Source organism: Bombus vosnesenskii, unplaced genomic scaffold (assembly GCF_011952255.1).
Source record: "Bombus vosnesenskii isolate JDL3184/JDL3185 unplaced genomic scaffold, Bvos_JDL3184-5_v1.1 scf7180000013273, whole genome shotgun sequence".
Lineage (NCBI taxonomy): Eukaryota > Metazoa > Arthropoda > Insecta > Hymenoptera > Apidae > Bombus > Bombus vosnesenskii.
This window is the reverse complement of record NW_022882931.1, coordinates 1,944,136-1,968,158: the sequence shown is the minus strand read 5'-3', so window position 1 is coordinate 1,968,158 and position 24,023 is coordinate 1,944,136. Positions and strand designations below refer to the sequence as shown.

The following is a 24,023-nucleotide window of genomic DNA, read 5'->3' as shown; positions in this document are numbered from 1 at the left end:
ATTTTATTAAATAAACTAATACTAACTGTGCGCCCATCAAGTTGATGCGGTCCATTCTGAAGAACTAATGGAACATTAGCGGGATCACTAAATGTTACAAATCCAAAACCACGACTGCGTCCAGATTCACTGTTTTTCATAACAACACAATCAATTACTTCGCCATAACGGCCAAAGTAACGTTGCAGGTTTTCTTGTGTTGTCTCCCATGACAAACCACCAACAAACAGCTTTCTGTAGCAAAAAATTAAAAAAGAGTTATTAATATAACCATATAATTAATACAATCTAAAAAAAGTGTTTTCAAGACAAATTACAATTAACAAGAATAAACAAATATTTCGAATAAAATAACTACTGGAATACAATTTTTATAACAGGTTATATAACGAAAAAAATTTCGAGGGAGATATTGTACGAAATATATCTAGGTTATTTAATATAATAAATAATGAAAAACAAAAAATGATATCTGCATTTCATACATATTCATTTCATATTTTATATTTATATATATAAATAATAATATATATATATTATAATATATATATAAAAGTACATAATATGTATTACAAAACCATTTGTCAATAACTTATTCATTCCGATAATAATTCATAACATTAACGTATCCCACGATACAATTTTTCTCAATAATAAAAATTCTCGGAAAAATCGGTATATAATACACGGATTAGCACGTATCTAACAATAATCGTAATTAGTGAAGCATGCACGAAGAAAGTCATGTAGCGAGGGAGTATTGAAATACTTCGATCTTTCAGGATATAGAGCATAAAAATAGAGAATCTAGAGCTAAAGGATGTAATGAGCGACGATGCAGTAGCATACTTTCACACCGAAATAATATATAGAAAATATACGATATCCCTTAGCTATCATACTCATGATCAACGATATCTCCAAAACGGTACTATCTAAATGACTAAGAATGCCGGGTCGTGCACGAGAAGAACACTAGACAAGACCGGCATCGGCGAATTATTCCTCTCTCACGAAATGCTACATATCCCAGTCGCTTATTGCTATGGGGAAAAAGGTTGGTCTCGCGTATCGTAGAAATCATATACAAGTAGCAAAAGCTAATGACGTTTTACGTTGTGCGGATAAGAAATTGAGCTCGAGATCAAGAAAAGATTGTAAGGAAATATGAAATACGAAGTAACTGCAATACGCAAATGGAGATCCCACGCAATAAACCCGACAGCCCGTGAACGCGTCGATCGAAAATTCTCGCATAAAAAATAGCTTCAAACGGCTGCTAATACACAATTCAAACTTACCCCTTTTCGTCGTCGTCCATTTCGGTTTTCACTCTCATAATATTTCACTTAAAACTACGAGAATGTTGTTAGTATTAGGGCGCGAATGGGAATATGGCACGATGCTTAACGCGGACGAGGCTAATGGCTCCCTACGATGAACGCGACGTCGAGAACAGAATGTAAACGTAACGAAGCGACTCGCGTCACTTCCGTTAATGAACTAGTCAAATCAGCAATCGTATTCATTGGCGCCTCAGGGGTGTGCGCAGTAGAGCAATACTCCCTCTACAATACAAGTCTTACAGCTACATTTTATGTTCGTTAAATAATTCACGTTTTGACTAACAGTATCTTTTTCCTAAATAAATGACACGCATTTATGAAAATTAATGGATATTTCTCTTATTAAGGAAATAAATTATAGTTGCAAGTTTGTACCGATTAAAGTCTCATTGCAAGGATTTGGTTATTACAATCCTGAAGAAAATATTATACAAGTTCAATGAATTCAATATGCAAGTAAACAATTAATGGAATGATCAATAAAATTTTTTTTTATATTGGTATTAGATAAATAAGAAATATGTCGGAATAAATATACCAGTTGAATGCAGTAGTGCTTCTGGGTTCAACGATCTGTCGTCACATAGCTCCCGCCATTTTGTCCTCCAACTGGCGGGAAATTTTAAATCGGCTGCAATTTATCAGCGCATTGAAGATACGCTTCGTATACAGAGAAAATTGAACCCTCTTTCTTTAATCGTGAGAACGTGTCCTCCCGCATGAAAAAAATGTATCTACATCACAAACTATCGTATATCTATCGCAAATTCACAGTTTTATCAGATAAAATATACTAATTTCCTTCCTACATAAAATGCAATCTTCTAGTTATTGCATAATGTATAAGAAACCGTGCATTGTGCAACGCATTAGTGTCTATACTAATATTAATTTCATGAAGAACTCAGGCAAAACGATGGTTTTATTAAAATCTGTGTAATCTCCTGCGTTAGTACGTGAAATCTAATTAAACACATTTTGCTTGAATTTAAAGTCAAACATCATGTTCGAGATGCATACCAGAAACAACAAATTAAATATATAAATCACACCTACATATGATGCAATGCAAAAATAATTTTATGCATTTTTTCCTTTTTTCCCGGACGAATTATTTGCATTGCATCATGTCGAATCTCTTATCTGATAAACTGCGATAATGTAAAACAAGCAGAACCGAACGATCATCAAAGCAATCGTTAGCCTCTGGATATTTTTAAAAATGTATATCTCAACTTTGAATTTTTGTTTAAGTATTTAGTGTTACGTCACTACGAAAAAAGAACACGTGTTCATTCGAAAGGAGCTGATCAAATAAATTTCACTAGAGGATAGAAGTAACAGATTCTAAACATCCGAGACATGAACAGTTAAAGACTTATGCCGATACTGTTACTTTTTCAAATGTGTGCCTAGATACGTTTTCACCCTCTTTTCCGTCCTACACGTCGTTAAAGATCACGCATTTCTCCAAACGCAATAAAGCATATTCGTCGACCAAAAACCATAACGAAGATGGCCTAAACTAGAGGTTATCACATGTGTAGAATTCGAGGGATTGGTTCCTCTTTCTCCACTGCTTTCCGGCCCGGAGGATATCCACGAAGCGGCTAAAAATAAAATTATTTAACCCGTCTCGTCACGAGCAAACTTTCCTCTTTCGACTGATTCATCCGGTCTAGACTTCACTGTAATCATTTGAATCATCATAGAACTAGCGTTATCCAATCGCTTCATAGTTCGTCTTGATCAACGATCGTGAAATAAGCAGCTATCAAAATTAAACGAATAGAAGTACATATTAAAATACCATATCAAGATATGGATAACCAAATGTCGCTGTAAATAATCGCGTGTCGCTAGTCGATCTTTTTGAAATTCTCATAGTACACCTACGTCTACGGTTTGCGTCTTAATCCGATCGTTCCGCTCGAGCAAAGCTCGAGCATGGCGAATGGAAGATAATATAAAATTCACGAAGCGTAAAGGTAGTTCAATTCGCTTCTATTTCGACGGAAGTTCCTGCTTTACGGACACGATGCTATAGTGTGTCAGCTTCGACTGTTCTTACTAGTCGGCGCTTAGTACTGTTCGTTGTGTGCTACTTTCTAGCACGCGACGACCGCGTAGGCGTTGGCTACATACATAATTTATTTTACGCATCTAGTTACACAATACGTTAACCAGATATACTCATATACACATGTCCTCTCTTGGCGCTCATCGAGAGTAAACAAACGTCCCGTTTGCCGACAATCGAAGGCGCGTGGTACAGAATGTATCGTATTTACATGGCAATAGATACACGAGCAATCGGTTTTAATTTCGTATTTAGAATCACTCTGACGATACCAAGAACGATAAGACTACTTTATCTTTGATAAAGTTATTCCTATATGTTTGCTATAGTGTACGCTATAGACAGCGATATAGACAGTACGCTCTATATGAAAAAAGATGCAAGTTGACAGTGTATCTCTTAGCTGTCACGATTCCTGTGAAAAATTTTGTTCATTTTTCTTCTAAAGATGTCACCGTCTCAAGGTGTATAACGTGCTACAGATAAGAGTACTTTTAGAGGGTCACGAGTTCTAAATTTAGACCCTGTATGTGTTCGACCGTACCGTTTGCTCCAAAATTTAATTAATCACGTCTATATCGACAACCGACCATCCATTAAAAATAGAAGCTACCTCGACGAGATTAAACAATTCAATGTCTGTTCTATATAGAAATAAAACAATTTTACAGTTCACTTCTTGTCACGGAACCCGCGCACGAACCTCGCCACGAATACTTTGGCAACATAATATCTCGCAAGTTTCTGGTCGTATTAAAAAATATTTAGCAGGAAACTCGTTTAAGCAATGCCTACCACAGGTTCTTACATAATTTTTCACATCCCCACTTTAAGAGTCGCGCACATGCCTCTAAAAATGTTAAAGAATTCAGCTAGCATCGATGATCATACGCGTCATAGTCAGAAAAGGAGAAGCAAAAGAATCCTCCGAATCGGAAGCTGTCGAAAGTAGCCGAGGTCAGGAGCAGAGAGTGAAGCCTGCGTATCGACTCATTTCCATCGTATCTGAACGAAAAGTTTCTGCCTCGTCGCTTGAAAAGCTTTAGTATACCCCGGCAAGCCGATCAGGCTGGTTCTAGCTTGACTGCTTGTTGCCCGACAACTGCTTGCCCGACTGTCTGACTGCTACTAGCCAGCTCGTCTCGTTCAGTCGCTGCTCCGACATCCTGCTCGCAACACGACCGCGGTCGGTGCCAGTGCGGTGTATTCCGTGGGCCTTTCCACGTTTCTGTCGTCATCTTACGGGTTACGGTTTCTGTCATGCCGTGGCGGATGCTGCGAGGCCGTAACATGGCTTTTTTCGGCGTCAGATAGACCCACGTGTACACGCTCAACGTGAATCCCATCAGCCGGGTAGACGACCAGCACGAAGAAGAGTAAGTTGCCTCGGGAGACAAGATACATGTATCCGCGAGCGATGATCAGTGATTTGCTTGTTACTTCTCTTAATAGCAATACGCGAACACCATTGGTAAATTGAATGGTGAAATGTCGAAGAAGATATAGTGTAGAACAATCCAAGTTTTTTCGGTGAAATAGTGATCGTGAGAAAGTCTCGTCGGCGGACGAAAAAAAATATTTAACCGAAGGTGAAATTTTAATTCCCGGATGAAATTTGAAATTTCATTTGCCGGCTGACTTACGTAAGTGCTTCCGCGTTTAACAAATTACGATGCCAGGAGGACAAAGGATATTTGTTTAGAAGATCGAGTTGTCGTTTAACGAGATTGTTCAGCCGTGAACTAGAATCGTTCCTTTCGTTATTATCGTGCTCTCGGACTCGAAAAGTCGATGACTCTTGGAGACTTCCACCGGTTGATCGGACAGGCTCAGATTGTCTTCGATTCGAGTCACGATCACGTTGAACCTAGTCGTCTAACGTGTCTTTGTTGCTCCGGTGATTCTGTGTCTTGAACGCGGCTCGATGTCTGTGGGAACAATTAGCGGAGGTCTCGTTCCAGTAACAGCTTTTAATGGATGGGTCAGGTCAGTCTTTCGAAAATACCATCGTCCCGAAGTTCATGAACGTCGGCGGTCACGAGAATCTTTGATCGCAACGTGTTTTTACTCAGCCGACCACTTTGTTCTGACTCACTAAGAAATGTATGCAAATCTATCATGCAGAGGCGATTAAAATTAACATGGGGATTTCCTCGTTCTTTAACGAACGTTCGATAAACGGAATAGAATTTCATGACAATTTTTCATTCGGTAATCTTTGAATTGTTCATCCTGCATCGTCTAATAAAAATAATCGTATTCTGCTGCATCAACTTCAAATTAGATTTTCTTCGCGTCAAAGATAAAGGAGATGAAAGTGCATTGACATTTTCTTTTATGGTATTGATGACTGTGGAGATTCTTGTTCCAAGCGACTCATCCGCGCTAGTTCATCCTTATCTCCCCTATATAGAACTAGAAGTCGTATTCTACCGTAGGAACTAGAGGAGATCTGGAGCTGACTTTCGGCTTAAACCGGTTCTCCCGCCTTTCGTTCGTCCTCGTTCGTGCACGTCACTTCGAATCGCATCCTTTAACGGGATGAACACCGGGATTTCGTGGATTCACCGATTCGACCGTGTAATCACGATTGTCAACACCTTTCACGACCCTCGCGTATCGTTTCTCGGAAACTTCTAACGGTATCAAGCTGAATTTTTCTAGAAATTTTCGTTTCCCCGTTTCTCCGTGAAATTATAGATTCGTAGAAAAAAAATGTAACAAATGTAATCGCAACGATTTTTTCGCACCGATACTTCAAAATTATCTTCAAACTGTTATTATTCCGAACAATCTTTCCTTGAAAGCGATAAGATTAAAATATCACGAACGGATATTGAATTTATGTGTCACTTGCTATCGGATATTTTTGTACAAATCGAGACAATTTACATTAATCACGGATTTTAACGGGAATTTGTTTCTTCTTAGTTCCTGGTGAGAATAAACGCGAGAAGATTGTGAGAACGGAAACACGGGTGTGCGAATAACCATTGGGAACAATCGACGATGACCATCAGCGACCTTTCATTTAACGAATAATTAATTTACAGTTAACGCGAAAGTACTTTCTTCTTGATTAAATCCCACTATCCTATGAGTATCTCGTGAACATTTAGATTCGTCTCTTACAATCGAATTAGTCTGTCGAAAGACAAACTAATTAATTCCACTGTTCGTGTAGTTTTCAATTTATGAACCAGGTGCAGAACTAATATTCAATGCCTTAAAAAAACGGGGGACTTTTTTAAATGAATCTACTTATTACAAGGAGATGACATAAATAATTAGAAATTTCAAGATGATTTTTAGGAAATAGTATCTCTGGTTCTTACCTCTCTCTCTCTCTCTCTCTCTCTCTCTATTTCAATCTGTGGAGTTGATCAGCGTGATCGAAAGATTCGGAATCAAAATTCTGTTTTATTATCGCGTACGGACTTTGGAAAGGCGATTCAATCATTGGTGGTAATATATTATTTACGATTATGAAGAACGAAATAGTCGCACATTAATTTATTCGCAAATGTATAATTAAAACATATCTTGACCCAAATAATTAAGTTTCGAATCGGCGATGTACTACATACGTTTTGTCTCGTTAGCTCCGCGCGAACAAAAGGACGTCATGCATCGAAATTCAATGACTGCCCGCATTCAGATATGCAGGATCGTGCCTGGAACCGGTTTCCTCAAGGGACGATTCTTTGTCTACGCCGATTTAGGGAATAAATCTCCACTAACCATTTAGGAGACGACTCAACAAACGTGGTCGTTTCTCGCATTATCCATTACTGAGATGAACATCGCGACACGCTTAAGTAGGATGCTTACGATCTCCACGTATGTAATTTGAAACACGCGGAAAAAATATTTAACGGTACTTCTAAAGAAATTAAAAAATATATGTGAAGAATTCGAGTCACAGACTAACTTGACGATGTAGGAAATTCTTCCATATTTGCTAAAACAGTGACTGAACTAGCGGGTTAATTGATCGACGATTTCTTCTAACGGCGCCAGGTTCTCATTTCTAGACGCTATTATATTCTGTATCCTGCGGCTGTTCGGACTCACACAGTGCCAGGTCTGTTCATTTTCTTATCACCGTTCTTACGACGTTGCAGGAAATTGTACGAAAACGGAATCGTTAAACTCCTGACCCCTATTCGAGAAATAATCTTCAAGTACAACAGATGTCTGATCATCTTTATCGAAAGGTTACGATCGAGTTTATTACAATGAATATTATCAAGGGACATCTTGATCGGCCGTCGTCGACTATAAATTGTCTCAGACCATAGGCGTTCGAACGACGAATGAATACGAATTATCGTATCAATCTATCGGAATTTACGACCGGACAATTACGAAATATTTAATGTGTCAAAGAGTAACCGCGATGAAAGAAGATCAGTCATTAATTGCCGACTCGAAGGTTCCAGTCCAAGTATTATTTAGCACGTGTGCGACCTCGATTGGCCGTATTAATATATTGACCGTATTAATCTTTATTTTATCCGCGTATTGTTTGCTCTGTATCTAGCAACAGTGTTTTGCGTATCTTTCAGATTAACATGAACGACCGATTCGCGTTGAAAACTGCTGCACCATGGAATTCGGAGAAATGCAGTGGAAGGAATCGAGGTGGTAGAACATGTTGAACGTAAGTAGTCGTGGTTTACTTGTGGTAACTGTGAACGGAGAGACCAGTTGATTACGTCATATTTAAAGATACCATATCGTTGACAAAGATTATAGATTTCGGTGGACTCATCAGCCGCGAGGTTAACGTAAAAATAAATGGCTAGTTAAACAACGAACGCTTTTGTAGTCTCGCCGGGTGCGGTGAAAAATACACAGGCAAAGTTTGTTCTTTAAATGGCAAACAAACGTGAGCCAAAGTCCAGTGAATGCCTTTTAACGAACCGAATTGCCAATTCAGAGGGGTGTCTTCGTTTCTCTTTCGACTTCTGTTTTTTCTGACGATTACAAAGCGATATTTGTTCACTGGATTTTAAATGCCAAACCGTCGTGGATCAGATTCTAAAGAAGAATTATGAACGGTTGTTCAACAGGTCTGAGCAGAACTCGCGCTCAGTGTCGAGAAAGAGGAGCAATGGGATCGTACGAGGAATTCCCAGCAATTACGCTAATTAGCACATTGAAATCATTAAAGAAGAGGATCGCGACGGTTAGAAAGATGACGATGAACCTAGCCGGAGGTCCAGGCACCCCGGAAGAGTATCAATGGAAGAGGTGACGTTTCACCCAGTGATGCGTAAACGGCGTGGATTGGCCAGTGCCATTCTAGGCCTGATACTGGGCCTTGTCCTAGGTTTTCTCATTCAAAGCTACAAGATACTCTCGTCGAGCCATCACCAGCGATTAAATGTTTACTCGTCTTCGATGCCTGGACCACGAATGTTGATCAGATCGTCGGCACGAAACGTTCCCAAATTGGACGACGATGAACAGATAAACAGTTCGTCGACCAGCTTGGTCTTCGTGGGCGTAATGACTGCTGGCAAATATCTAGACTCGAGAGCTAAAGCGGTTTACGAGACTTGGGGTAAAGAGCTTCCAGGCAAAATTGCCTTCTTTTCGTCCGAAAACTCCGTCGTCCCAGGTAATTGTCCAGACCTACCTTTGGTACCTTTGCCACGGGTCGACGACACTTATCCACCGCAGAAGAAGTCATTTATGATGCTACAATACATGTGGAACAATTATGGGGATCGTTTCGAGTGGTTCCTCAGAGCCGACGACGACGTCTACGTGAGAACGGATCGTCTGGAGAAATTGCTACGATCCGTCAACTCCAAGAGGGCCATGTACATTGGCCAAGCAGGCAGAGGCAACTCCGAGGAATTCGGTCTGCTATCGTTGGAGTACGACGAGAACTTTTGTATGGGTGGGCCAGGTGTTATTCTGTCCAGGGAGACCTTAAGGAGGATCGTGCCGCACATCAAGTATTGTCTGAGACATTTGTACACTACGCATGAAGACGTCGAATTGGGAAGGTGCGTGCAGAAGTACGCCGGTATACCTTGTACCTGGAGTTACGAGGTAATTTTCTTTCTTTCCAAACTTTTGCTCGCTCGCGACAAGTTGTTGGCGTTCTTTCTTTTTCTTTTTCCTTCTATCGCTTAATTGTCGTGTAAGTTCCGCGCAGAATGATTGTCGTAAAGTTTATTTTCGTAGTTCTTCTATGTAATGTTCCTCCGCTTCGTTCGACCACTTTATGAATCTCATCGTCGGTCATATAACTATTAAATCTATTTTCGGTCGTTCAGTTTACTACTCTCTCCTGATACAACATAGTTACTGGGGACGTACGTATCACGTGTAATTTGTTGATCGACACAGGCTCACGGTTCATTAAAACAACGTGCTATCCCACAGAACGTAATACGTACTTAGATATACCTTGATAATAGGCTGGACGTTAATGGAATCTTGCTTGAGGTAACGGTCATTTCCCCAAGAATTCGCAATTTCTTTGAAACCCTTGAAAAAATTCATGTCCTGTGTCGTTGATAATTGATTATTTCTAGAAGCAGTTTAATAACTGTTGTTTAGTAGGATGTAATAGAATTTTCGCACGGTCTAAACAGGGCCCACACGATACGTATTATCGGTTTAAATACATAAGCTACGCATCTGCATCATATACAGGGTACGCTATCATTGAGTTAACTCGGAAGGTACAATGTACAGATGAGGATGTTAGTCGTTAAGTACAAGCGAATAGTACCCTGGTAACCCAGTGGCCAGATCGAGTCATTCTCCTCCATCTTGACACTCAACATTAGGTCGAGGTGCTTAAGTAACAATTTGCAGCACTCAGCGCTTGAATCTCTTATCGCACTCCTTGCAATAATTTAATCGAACTGCACGGTTACGTTCATGGTTGCACGATGTTGCAATGCGAATTATTATGTCACGCTGCATCTGCTGACGACCACATCGACAGAATCATGGTTCGATAAAATAATTCTTTTTCTACCGTTTTATATCGTGTTAGGAAAAGCGGTCACGCTAGATCGAGGAACTTCCAATATGAAAGAAAGAAGAGAAAAGATAGATCCTTCTTTATTTTCCCTTCTTTGTCTCTTCTTGTTTAAATACAAAATTTGAATAGGTAAAAAAAGAAAAGAAAAAGAAATATACATGTTAGACATTTTTATCGGGGAACACATTTAACTCCTAAATCCAACATTCTCTTCTTGGAAAATGTAAATGCCTGGAAATATTGACTTATGGGGAGACGTGGATTGAAATAATGGAATAACTCATTCGGGACGCAAAATACAGAGATGAGGATGTTAGTCGTTAGATTCGAACAAATCGTAGCCTGCTAACCTACTGTATGTTCCCGTCTTGACGTTCGTCGTAAGGTCGAAACACTTAATAGCTATTCATACTACATGCAATAAGTACGAAGTGTTTGTTTTAACGTTTTTCCCCTGTCAATCGATTGATTGCTCCACGTATTAAGCTTGCAGTAACAGCACTACGATTTAAATATCAAGTAATAAGATAACAAATGACATCTTTTTTGACATTTCAATCACCAGATTGGTCCATATGAAATGTATTTGCAGATGAAGCTCAAATTTCATTTCTTCTTCGAAACATCCTAAGATGATTAGCAAATTCATATTTTCAATAACATAATTTGTAAATTGCTCAAAGGAACACTGAAAACAGACAATACTAGAACATGGACGAGTTAACTTGAGCGATGTAATACTAGAATAATACCCTGTAATAAGACACCACCACACCCAGTCTCGCAGCTTGATTAACACTTGTTCTGCAGTCTCGGTAAGATGCAGTTTCATGTTGCTGATAATATTTATCATCAGACATTAAATCAGTAAAAATTGTATACGTCAAGCCTGCTTTTACTTCGAATTATAAAAATTCGTCTCAATAATATTTACCAAGGAATCTCCAAATCTTTATTGTCTAAAAATCAATAAATTTCATCGACAGAAAAATGATCAAATAGATAGTAATTTCAATTTTGAAATATCGTTTGCAATATAAAAATAATTATCGCGATACTAAATTATAGACTATGTAACAAAATAAACGACGACGGTTGTCATTTATTTCTGTCCCTTTAATGGCAATTGCAGCTAACGATACTCGATGCTTTCGTTGTTACAGATGCAGTCCATTCTATATCACAACAGTAGTGGAGCACAGGCGTTCACCGGAAACTTGAAGAAAAAAGAAGTTCACCGTGCTATTACTTTGCATCCTGTTAAAAGTCCACCTCACATGTACAGGTTGCACAATTACATGAGGGTTGGTATCGACTGGCGTAATATTACTTGCTAGTTTCCTCTGCAAGTTGCAAAACCTTCTCTATTTCCGTTTTAGGGGCTACAGATTCAAGATTTGCAACAGGAGAGACTCAATCTTCACAGGGATATTTACACGATGGCGAAACAGTTAGGAATTAGCGTGGAAAATCTCAAGAATTTCGAAATAGCCGATGGTGTTCCACTATTTCCAGTTAATCGCTACTCGAAAGAATATCCCGATGACACAGAAATATTAGGTAAATGAATATTTCCCAGGAATTCCGAGGTCGTAAAATTTCCACGAGGAACGTGGGCGGTTAAGCGACGTCGTTAAGATAAATTCGATGTCGCAAGAAGGTTTCCGTGCTCGGAAATATTTTACGGGTTTCGAATCGTTCATTTGAAGAACAATCGCGTTTCCCTGGATGTGCGTTATTAATAGAACCATTTAGGCCGATTAGCCCGTGCGAATTGATCGTCGGACAGACGTGGCGTTGCAGAAACGAGCTACGACACGATTCGTTTGAGCCCATCAGACGAAACGATCAGCACTTCGATCATTTTCAATGATTCTATTCATTTCCATTTTCTGCACTTACAGACGTATTCACGTCTAATACGCGAGCAAGCACTCACCAACTGCTCCTGCTTTACATCCGCGTTCGTATCATGCTAATAAAATTTTCAATACGCTAATGGAACCAGAGAGTCATACTTTTCCATCGTATACATAATTATCGTATCTTGTACGAATCAGTTCTATGCATCTATGTAAGTCTTTCATGACCAAATATTCTTCGGGCTGTGTGAAAAAATAATTTCCTGTCAGCTATCGACGATGTTGATAATAAAAATAAAATACATTTCTTTCGATCTTCTTGTAAGGAAAACTTAATGCATTAAAATTGGGAGCAGTTTCACTGAAAACAAATACATTTATCGTTTAATTGATTAACAAAATTTTCTAATACAGTGTTGTTCAAACGAGAGGGATAGTAGTAACATGCTGTATCTGTTCATATAAAGTCCATGGATATCTTTTGTCATTAATAAAATTTAAGTATTTAATGTAAATTACAGACCTTAAGTCGCATCAATTTTATAATAAAATTAAAAATATGTTAATACTTCGTACTTTCGTTGTTATATAAAATATCAAGCTAAGTAATCTCTTAATAAATACGTAACATTTCCTAGTTTTCAAGGAAATATAATGTACTCGAATTTTCAAGCGGAGGTGTAAATTTCTCACAAGATAAGAATGTGTTAATAAAAATCCTCTTTTTTCTGTTTTAACCAGGTGTTCCAGCAGGACTTCGTTCGTTTAAACCGACAAGTAGCGACGAAGTAATTCCTTGGGATTTTTTGTCAAGATCCGAGTACAGTTTAGGCGATTCCAATCCCAGGAGAAGAATTCACAGTGACATAAAGGAAGGTCTGGAGGACATCACGAGGGAAGTAATGGCCTCTATAAATGCCTGTTCACGGCAGCGTGGCCGAGTCGTCGAGGAAAGGTCAACTCTATACGGATACAGGCGAGTGGATTCTTACGGCGCTGACACTATATTGGATCTTCTTTTGGTGTACCGAAAGTACAGAGGCAGAAAGGTTACGTTGCCCGTTAGGAGGCACGTGTACCTTCACCAACACTTCACAGGTATCCTTCATATCTCATCTGACAGATTTTCCACCGTTTCGTAAAAAGCGACGTAGTAAAATGCGAGACGAATAGGAAACGGCGATTCGAAAGATGCGTTGGTTTTTTGCTCACAGGCCTAGAAATACGAGAGACCGTGAACGGTGAGGAAGTCGACGAGACGCGAAGAAGTCAGCAAAACGACAAATCTCTGCAAAACATATTCCGTGGTGGATTTCTAAACCTGAATTTCAACTTCGAGGAAGAGGATCCAGTCAAGAGCAAGATTATTCACTTCATCCTACCTTTATCCGGAAGGTACGAGGTTTTCCGAAGGTTCCTACAAAACTACGAAGAGATCTGTTTGACGAGCGGAGAAAAAACGGCACTTTTAGTTATTCTGTATCGTCGCGAAACAGAAGATTCGTTCAATCGAACGATAGACTTGATAGAACAATTAAAATACAAGTATCGTAGCGTCAGCATCGATATAATTCCTGTCTCTGGTACATTTTCTCGAGCCAAAGCTCTGAATTTCGGTGTGTCAAGATTGAAGGACGACGATTTGATGTTCTTCGTTGACGTCGATATCGTATTTACCGAGTCGGCTCTCTACAGAATTCGCGCAAACAGCCTTCTAGGTAGACAAATATATTTCCCGGTGGTGTTCAGTCAGTATGATCCAAAGGTCGTTTACAAAGGTAACAGAAAACAAGATACGTTCGCCATAAACGAAATATCGGGATATTGGAGGCAGTTTGGATTCGGTATCGTCTCCTTGTACAAACAGGATTACAAAAGCGTGGGTGGTTTCAATTTGTCTATCCAAGGATGGGGCAAAGAGGACGTGGATTTCTACGAGAAAGTGGTGAAATCCAATATTAAGATATTTAGGGCGGCTGACAAGGATTTGATTCACATTTATCATGACGTTGAGTGCAGCAAGGATCTTTCAGAGACACAGTGGTCCATGTGCATGGGAACCAAGACTGACACAATCGCTGGGATAGAGACTCTGGCTAAAATGATCTACGAAAATCCGGAGATACTGCAATTTGCCAAAGCCAGAAGAGAGAACTTGACGCGTGCAGCGGGTTGAACGACTTTCTAAAGGCTGAAGATATCTACTGTATCTCGGTTGTTAAGGTAGAAATTATGTTTGCAACCATGATGGTGCCAGAATGTTTCGTAGATAGGACATTTTGTAAATACGGGGTGTGACAACGAATCTTACATCGAAGTTCGCACCGAATGATAATTAATAATTGTTCGCGAATTCACCAAAGTCTTTGTCCTAATTGGACTACCATAATGGTCACGTTTGCAACTGTGACTTGCTCGCTGCATCGATAAAACAGATTCTAAACTTCAAATTTAATTTAATGAAAATAATTTAATGGAAATATTTATGTAATGAAAAGGTATTAAATGTTCTATTCGTATGTGTAGGTTGATTATCATATTTTCGTATACGTTACATATAGAAATCGCCATTGATATGCAGAGTATTAAGAAATATCAAAGAGCAAAACTTTACGATAATCGATATTAATACATATTTTGCATATTAGCTATTAATTAATACAAATTTCCATGTTGTTTGCGTTACGAACGTGATATATCGCTTTCGGTTGCTATTAGTGTGTAACGCGTACCGAATACTATTCATTTCGACCATAAGAGTAAATTAATACCACATCGTATTATAACAAATTTGTTTCTTTTATGATATAAAAAGGATGAAGAATTTATTATAGAAATCTCCGCTAGTTTCGTATAAACAGAAATAATTTTGTGAATAAGTAACTTAAGACGATTTAAGATGCCAATACTCTTTAAGAATACAGTGTAACATTACCCTTGAACGAATGTTGTAAGTACATGTGATATTATTGTGCCTTCTGTATAGATTTTTATTCATGAACAATTTAAATACTGCCTATTTTATTTTATTTTTACCTTAATCACGATCGGCTATAAAAGAATGTCTAGCAATACAAGTTTTGCAACTTGCATAATCATTTATGCAAGTGGTTAAGATACTGGACTTGCTTCATCGGATTGCAAATAAAATTTATCTATTAAATAATCGTGTTGCGTTAATCGTTGTACCTCGATAAAAAAATTTCCTATCGCTCTTCAATTACATCTTGAAGATACTAGATTTTTTTTCTCCTGTCAATTCGATTTTATATTTATATCCATCGAGGCAATCGTTTCCGATATTATCTATATTTTTCTCCATTAGAAAGTGTCTACAGCTTATAAGGCTTCACTCAAGGTCCCTTTAAAGAACGAAACCTTCCAATTAACCGATATCCCGTGAATCTTTCCTCAACATCTCCCGTTTCTGATCATTCTAACTATACACCCATTTTAGGTAGTTCCTCAGCAATCCTTCCAATAGATTCACTTCAAATCCCTAAAAGATATACGATGTACGTACGTTATATGCAGTTGAATTCTACAAATATTTAAGCAGTATGGGAAATATCAAAATAGAGGATATTTAATGAGAGGAGTTCATTATATTAATAATTCATAATATTTCTAATATCAAATAAAATTATATATGTGTGAAGAATCCATCTATTTAATCGCGTTCGTAGAAACACATATTTGCATGAACATCCACATAAACAGCTGCAAGTAATAAAGTATTTAAAGAATACCACACACAACATTGCGATCTTAAAGTTGTTTATTTGTTGGCAAAGCGTGTACATATTCTTATCAATTCTGCGTAATATCAATTAAGAACTTCGTACGATATAAATCAATTAAAAAGGGAGATACGATTATCATTAAGAAATAAAATAAAATGAAAGAAACGTGTACGGAAAAGAACATCGAATCAATCGTAAGATTAACGAAACAACCTGTCTACGACGAGTGACGCCAAAGTAGAATCGTAGAAAGAAGAACAAAGACACCGGTCGCCAGACATTCTTTCCGGCCGCGCGGGGCTTAGGAAATTACAATTTATCGCTCAAGCTCAGGGTCGTCTCATATCATTCGTCGCAGCGCGGCACAAGCGGTGAAACAAGTGGTCTGATATTTAAGCGTGAATTCTCGTCGAAGTAGTGTTCGAACAGTCTACTGGCTATCGGTTCACCCTTCGATCTGATCGATAACAATCGTCAGACAAATGAAGCGAAAGACGAAGCTCTGCTTGATCCTGTCCCTTCTGGCTGTTCTGATAGACAGCCAGGTGGAAGGAAGGATTTTGACGCAGTGTGAAGCCGTGCAGGAGCTTCAACGAGCTAAAGTCCAAAGAAGCTTAATCAGCAATTGGGTCTGCTTGATGGAGAGCGAAAGTGGATTGAACACACAATTGATCACTGGTCCGAAGACTGCCTCCAGCTACAGTTATGGAATCTTTCAGATAAATAGCGCCAAATGGTGTTCCAGAGGACACAGCGGAGGCATTTGTAACAAACGTTGCGAGGATTTCGCCAATGACGATATCACAGATGACATCGAGTGCGCCAAAAAGATTCAAAGTATGGAAGGATTCAAGGCGTGGGATGGCTGGATGAAGAAATGCAAGAACAAACCTCTGCCTAATATTGGGAACTGCAAACGACGTCGACGAAGACGACGCGTGACAGTATGATTGAATATTTTTTTTTTGAATCAGTATGTACTGTGATAAAACGATTGTCATAGTATCGCGTCACTGGGGTTCATGAACTATTAGGTGTTGGTTGCTATAAACATATATCATGTATAGTCTGTCTGACGTAAGGCTGTTGTTACTATCAGCACCACCATTCATCGCGACCGATTGTGTATACCATATAGAACGATGAAGTTTTATAATAACTGCAAGTCGTGATTTGTGAATGGGATCACAGGTCACTCTAGTGCGACGTATATTGGTGCTTATAAGTATGTGGACAGTTTGATTGATTTAGAATAACGATATGTTACTCTAGATTTTTAGCAAAATGCATAAATTAACGATGAACTGGAATTTAGGAACATTGCTCGCTACATTTTTATGACATCGCCAAGCTATAAATTTGAATTGCCTATTGAGAAACAACAATAATATATTTTACTACTTATTGTTGGAATATATACTGCTACATAAATTTGCCTTTTAAGTAACGGTAGGTATGTTAGCTTCAGGGCTCTCCTGCACAATAATTTATCAACGAATAGCATTTTGCAAATTGACAAATCACAAGTTGTATGCCGTAGACTTTTCTTAAGGATTTTCTAATTTTTCATCAGAAAGAAGAATCGAACGACCTATAATCTCTAAAACTGTCGGGCAAGATATCATTCAGCTTATCATTAAACTCGTTGTTATCAAAAGCGGATGTTTGGTAATATTGTATTGTCACTTGTGACTTGTAAACTTAATATAATAGTTCGATTATGCAGGAGGGGCAAGGACTTTATCTATCGATTTAGAACACTCCTCTTAATCTGTTTTATAATTTCAAGATTAAGGAAGCAAGTGGAGATTATCATCCGAAGATGAGTTTAAGAAACAATAAAATAATTCTATAAGGTTGGACAACCACGATGTAAATTTTATTATGCTATCTTTCAAAAATCAATCTAATCGGTTCAAGATAGATATGGTGGTTATAAATATTAGAATCGTTTAAGTTCGATTTGTTCGAGATTTTTCAATCAAATCAAATGCCTGGATACTTCTAAGCGGTTATCAATATAGTCTACTGCACATTTCACTGATAACAGCGAAGAAATTATACATCTATGTATCTGCTTTGATATGTGTATCTGTGAATTTATGGTGGATGAAGAAATATACGTGTCTATAATCGTAAATTAAATTTGTTTTGTGCGTCTCTGTTATGGAGTAGATTAAGCATCTATCAATGCTTAATTGTTTGGATAATTTTCTAATTACAGGAAAACGATTCGTTAATTCTGCGAATGTTGTGATGCGTTTAGTCGCCTCAGGATGAAGAATAATTATTGTTGCTTGGAATTTATCAAACATTTAGTAAACATTGTATTAAGTGGATTCGAACAAGTACTGCTAAGTGAATACAACTTAAGAGTCGCTGTTCTGTCCTAATAGAATTATCGTGGTGATCACAAAACAGACAGACAATGCTCACCAAACTTCAGATTTAATTTAATGAAATAGAGACACGCAGAAGGTTAATTTATTTAACGAAAAGGATATTAAACGTTCGATTCGTATGTATAAATTAATTACGTTATTTTCGTATGTATACAGAGTGGTACAAGCGGAAAGGGGGTGATTCTACGCGAAAAAAGAAATCGAAAATATAGAATAAAAATTTTTCGTTTGAGGCTTTGTTTTCGAGAAAATCGACTTTGAATTTTCGCTTGATACGCGTGCACTTTATCGCGTCTTGTTATAACGGATCTCACTGTAGATCGTTGTCTCGTAACAGAAACGGAAAATTAGGAATACATAATGAAATAATATGAAGTAATCATAAAGTTTATTATTACAAAAATTGCTGAAAATGATGCCCATTCTGCCGAACACATACTTCTGCTCTTCTAATTAAATTTCTATGAACACTTTCTAACATATTTGATTGTTTTAAAGTATGAAAGGTTACAATAATCTTTTCTTTCAATTGCTCTCAATTTGCGATTTTTTCAGAATAGACAATTGATTTAATATGGCTCCATAAATAAAAGTCAAGCGGCGTTAAGTCAGGAGAGCGTGGTGGCCAAGCTACTGTTCCAGCACGACCAATCCAGCCTTGGTAATGTTGGTTTAAAAAATCTCTCACATGACGACTAAAATGTGGCGCTGCATCGTCTTGTTGAAAAATTAAACTTCCTCTAGTTCTCAGCGGCACATCTTCTAATAATTCCGGTAGTTTGTTTTGTAAGAAATCGAAATATGCTGCTGACGTTACATTTCCTTCGAAAAAATATGACCCAATAATTAGATGTCCGATTATGCCAGCCCAGACGTTTACGTTCCATCTTACTTGAAAATGTGTTTCAAGAATAGAGTGAGGATTCTCATTTTGCCAATTATGCATGTTATGGACATTGAACATGCCGTCCCTTGTAAATTTCGCTTCATCGGTTCATAAAATTTTTAACAGCAATTCTGCATCGTTGGCATGCTGTTGAAGCAACCAATGACAAAATGCCTTTCGCGAAATCTTATTATGAGGCATGAGTCCTTGTACTCTGGTGATATGATAAGCATGTAAGTTGTTTTCGTGTAGAATTCGAAGAATCGTGAAGCAATTAAGATTATACCGCAAAGAAAGGTTTCTTGCACTTATGTCAGGATGTTCCAAAATGTCCTTTAGTATTTGCTCTTCAACATTTACACTAACGCGTCGTCGACGACCACCATGTCGTCTAAGTTTTTCAAAAGAACCATATTCGCCGAGGGTTCGTTCTGCTCTTTGAATAACACGTCTGTCAGGATGTCGACGATTGGGATACCGGTGTCTGTAATGATCAGCTGCGGCTGATGCTGTATGTAGACATGATGGTAGACTAATAGGTACTGATAGTGGATAGCGGCAAAAGTCGGATAGTAAGTTAATAGGTAGGAAAACACTTCGGTCACATTGGAAGTGTTTATCAACATAACGTCAATCGAGACAACGATCTGCAGTGATAACGAGACGTGATAAAGTGCACGCGTACCGAGCGAAAATTCAAAGTCGATTTTCTCGAAAACAAAGCCTCAAACGAAAAATTTTTATTCTATATTTTCGACTTCCTTTTTCGCGTAGAATCACCCCCTTTCCGCTTGTACCACCGGTTGCCAACCACCCTGTATATTACGTATAGAAATTACTCCATCGATACGCAGAGTATTGAGAAATATCGAAGAACAAGACTTTGCGATAATCGATATTGATACATATCATATATATTAACTATTAATTAATTGAAATTTTGTTATTATTTACGTTATGAATATGATGCGTCTCTCTTGGCTGCTATTAGCGTGTAACACGTGTGGAATGAATTTCATTTCACCAGGAGAGTAAACTGGTACTTTTGCCACATCGTACTATAACAAATATTATAATATGAGAAAGACGAAGAATCTATATGAAAATCGTTGCTAGTTTAGTACAAAAAGCAATATTTTTATAAATAAGCATCTTAAAACGACTCAAGTACCAATGCTCACCAAGTACGGAGCGTAACGTTACTCTTGAACAAAGTTTGTAACTATATGTGACATTATTCCGTTTTATGTATAGACTTTTATTTGCGAACACTTTACATACTGTCTATTAGACATTACTTGTACTTAAATAACGATGTACTATAAAAGATATCTAACAATGCAAATTTTCCAACTTGCATAATCGATTATGCAATTGGTTAAGACGCTGGAATTGTTTCATCAAACTTTAAATAAAACTTCTTTATTAAATAATCGCGTTGCGTCAGTGCCAAATGTACCTTGATAAGAAATTTCCTATCACATTTGAATTACGTCTTGAAGATAACAAATCCTTTCTCTCCTATCAGTTCGACTCTATATATATTTCCATATATCGAGGGAATTGTTTCCGACATCGTCCATATTTTCCACCATTAGAACGTGTCTTTAGCTTTAAAGATTCCACTCAAGGTCCATTTAAAGAGCGTGACGAAACCTTCCAATTAGTCGACGGCCGCAATTAAGCGATATCCTGTGAATCTTTCCTCAACTCTCTCGTTTCTGACTATTCTAACTAAACGCCCATGCTAGACAGCTCTTCGTCAATAGCACCAAAAAAAAAAAAAAAAAAAGAAAGGAATTCACTATAATATTTATAACATAAAATAAAATTCTATATGTACGAAGAATCCATTTATTTAATGTGTTCATAAACATTTCGGTGCAAACATTTACAAATAATGAAGAATATAAAAAACCTATACAAAATATTCCGATCTTGAAGTTGTTTATTTATTAGCGAAGCATGTATATATTCTTATCAATTCTCCGTAATATCAATTAGGAATTTCTTACGGCACAATTCGATAAAAACGGAAGATACAATTGTCGTTAAGAGATAAAAGAAAATAAAACGAACATGTATGAAGGAAAATTTTGGACCAATCGTAAGATCATCGAAGCAACCTGTCCACGACGCGTGGCAGCAAAGTAGGCGAAAACGAAATGCGAAAACGAAATGCAAAAATACACCTATCGTCGGACATTCTTGGCACACGTGCATTAAGAAATCACAATTTATCGTTCAAGCTTGGGGCATCGCATATCGCTCGTCACTGCGCAACACATACGGTGAAGCAAGTCGCGTGATATTTGAATCCTTGTGGAGGACGATTAAACGTGTTGTAGATTAATGACTAGACTAGTTGATACTTAGTGTAGCCAAATGTATTTAAAATTATTTAGTCGTCGTTCGCTCAGTGTTGCTCGATATGCGCATACAAGGTAATGCTTACGTTTGCTCAATACTAATCGCTATAAGAATGCTCGATACTGATTGTCCTCAAGGATCGTGTTTGTTTATTTATACTGGTCGGGGGAGTACCGCAAAGTTAAAATTCGACTTCGGTTGTATATTGTTTTGTCCGGAGTTTGTTTATTATTACATTTCGTGTATCATAACGATGTAAATACTCCGAGGCAAAACAATAACATGAGTCATCCTCGATTGGAATCATCCTGTAAGTCATGTGCCGCTACATCCTCCACGGGATAGTATATTTGCATCCAACATTTTGATGATTACTGATTCACTTTCTTCGTCCAATTTCGTCAATAACAAAATTATAACGGCAGGACAAATAAACCGAGAGACGAAACTCCGCTTGATCCTGCCTCATCTGGCTGTTCGGATGGAGAGTCAGGTGGATCAGCAACTGAGCTCGCTTTATGGAGAGCAAGAGTGGATCGAACACACAGTTGGTCACTAGTCCGAAGACTGGTACACTTATGGAGACTTTCAGATAAACAGCGCCAAATGGTGCTCCAGAAGACATTGGAAGTATTTGAAGGATTTCGCGAACGATGACATCGAAGAAGATATCGAGTGCGTGAAACAGATCCAAAGTGTAGAAGGATTCAAGGTGTGGAATGGTTGGATGAAGAAATGCAAGAAGCTCCTTGCCTAATATTGAAAACCACGTCAAAGACGACGATAAATGAGAGTACGATTGGATTTCTTTGCTTGAGTCATTATGTATTATGATAAAATGACTGTCATAACATCGGGTCACTGAGATTATTCAACTATTCGGTGTTGGTTGTTATAAATATATATCATGTATAGTCTGTACGATGTGAGATTGTTATTTTTACTGACACCACCATTAATCGCGAATGATTGCGTAGATAGAACAATGAAGTTCCGTAATGACTGCATGTTGACTGTCTCGATGTTTGCGAATGGGATCATAGGTCAGACTAGTGTGACGTATATTACTGCTGACATATATCTGGACAGTTTGAGTGATTTAGAGTAACAGTATGCTATTCTAGGTTTTTAATAAAATGTATAAATTATCGATGAATTGGAAGTTAGGAACATTGCTCGCTACTTTTTTATCGTCGAGCTATAAATTCAAATCGCTTATTGAGGAACAACAATAGTACATTTTGCTACTTATTGTAGGTATATGTACTACTACATACATTTTGAAACACCGGTGGGTGTATTAACATCAGAGTCCTCTTGCACCATAATTTACTAACTAATTAACCAACTAATTCTATTAATAAATTAACAAGTCACAAGTTGTATTCCGTAGAGTTTTCTTAAGGATTTTGTTAGTTTTCATCAAAAAGAAAATCGGATAATCTGTAATCTAACTCGTTGCTATCAGAAGTGGATATTTAGTGATATCAGTAGCTTGTCACTTGTGATTTGTAAAATTAATAATAGTTTAATTGCGTAATGATTCGTAATCTGTTTTATAACTTCAAGATTAAGGAAGGAAGTAAAGATCATCATCCGAAGATAAAGAGTTTGTCAAACAATAAAATAATTCTACAAGGTCTGACAATTACAATGTAAATTTTATTGTTGTTACGCTATCTTTCGAAAATCAATTTAATCGATTAAAGAGAGATATGATGGTTATAAATATCAGAATCGTTTATGTTCGATTTGTTCGTGATTTTTCAATCAAATCAAACGTCTGGATACTTCTAAGCGATTATCAATATAGTCTAATGAACATTTTATTGATAAGAGTGAAGAAATTATACATCCGTGTATCTGCTTTGATATGTGTATCTGTGAATTTATGATGGATGAAATATAGTAAATGAAGTTTATTTTGTACGCCTTTATTATGAAGTAGATTGGGCATTTATTATTTCTTAATTATTTCGATAATTTCCTATTAATTACATAAAAACGATGCTTTAACTCTGCAAATGTTATGACGCGTTTTATCTCCTCAAGGGGGAAAATAATAATTTTTGGCTGGAATATTTTTATCAGTGATTTCTTGGAACGCAATATAATCAGATAATGCAATGGAAGTTTCCAGGAACTTGTTGGAGGATTTATCAAGCGTAATTATGTAAGAAACTACAATATCAAACACAAGTTAGCGAACACTCTATTAAGTAGATACAGACAAGCACAGTTTAATTGAATACAACTTGAGGACTATACTTTTGGTATTCATCCGGCGATAGTTAAAAAGTTGCACAATCTACGAAAGGATGT

The 24,023-nt window shown here is 37.6% G+C and overlaps 3 protein-coding genes across 8 annotated transcripts in view; 2 read left to right on the top strand and 1 right to left on the bottom strand.

The window, feature by feature from the left end:
• Nucleotides 1-1,480, bottom strand: part of LOC117231665 (heterogeneous nuclear ribonucleoprotein 27C-like) — a 30,412-nt gene extending 28,932 nt beyond the window's left edge. For 3 of the 4 annotated variants that reach the window (XM_033490312.1, XM_033490313.1, XM_033490314.1), the window contains exons 1-2: nucleotides 1,302-1,480; nucleotides 27-234 (exon numbers count right to left, since the gene is read on the bottom strand). In XM_033490312.1, coding sequence (XP_033346203.1) covers nucleotides 27-234; nucleotides 1,302-1,339 — 246 coding nt within the window. In that variant the 5' untranslated portion in view covers nucleotides 1,340-1,480. The remainder of the gene's footprint in view (nucleotides 1-26; nucleotides 235-1,301) is intronic. The other variant, XM_033490316.1, reaches the window with a different exon arrangement.
• Nucleotides 1,481-4,466: 2,986 nt separating this feature from the next.
• LOC117231585 (chondroitin sulfate synthase 1) lies at nucleotides 4,467-15,466 on the top strand. Of its 3 annotated transcripts, none has more exons than XM_033490155.1 (7): nucleotides 4,467-4,802; nucleotides 7,995-8,089; nucleotides 8,502-9,492; nucleotides 11,602-11,742; nucleotides 11,818-11,998; nucleotides 13,042-13,398; nucleotides 13,515-15,466. In XM_033490155.1, exons 3-7 carry the CDS (start codon nucleotides 8,674-8,676, stop codon nucleotides 14,474-14,476), a joined length of 2,460 nt encoding a protein of 819 aa, XP_033346046.1. In that variant the 5' UTR covers nucleotides 4,467-4,802; nucleotides 7,995-8,089; nucleotides 8,502-8,673; the 3' UTR covers nucleotides 14,477-15,466. The 3 variants fall into 3 exon arrangements, with proteins under 3 accessions (XP_033346046.1, XP_033346048.1, XP_033346047.1); XM_033490157.1 differs by lacking the exon at nucleotides 4,467-4,802 and adding an exon at nucleotides 4,991-5,015; XM_033490156.1 differs by lacking the exon at nucleotides 4,467-4,802 and adding an exon at nucleotides 5,029-5,412.
• A 987-nt stretch (nucleotides 15,467-16,453) lies between these two features.
• On the top strand, nucleotides 16,454-18,188 carry LOC117231586 (lysozyme). Its single transcript, XM_033490158.1, has one exon. The coding sequence runs from the start codon at nucleotides 16,526-16,528 to the stop codon at nucleotides 16,991-16,993; it is 468 nt and encodes a 155-aa protein (XP_033346049.1). The 5' UTR covers nucleotides 16,454-16,525; the 3' UTR covers nucleotides 16,994-18,188.
• Nucleotides 18,189-24,023: the final 5,835 nt, after the last annotated feature.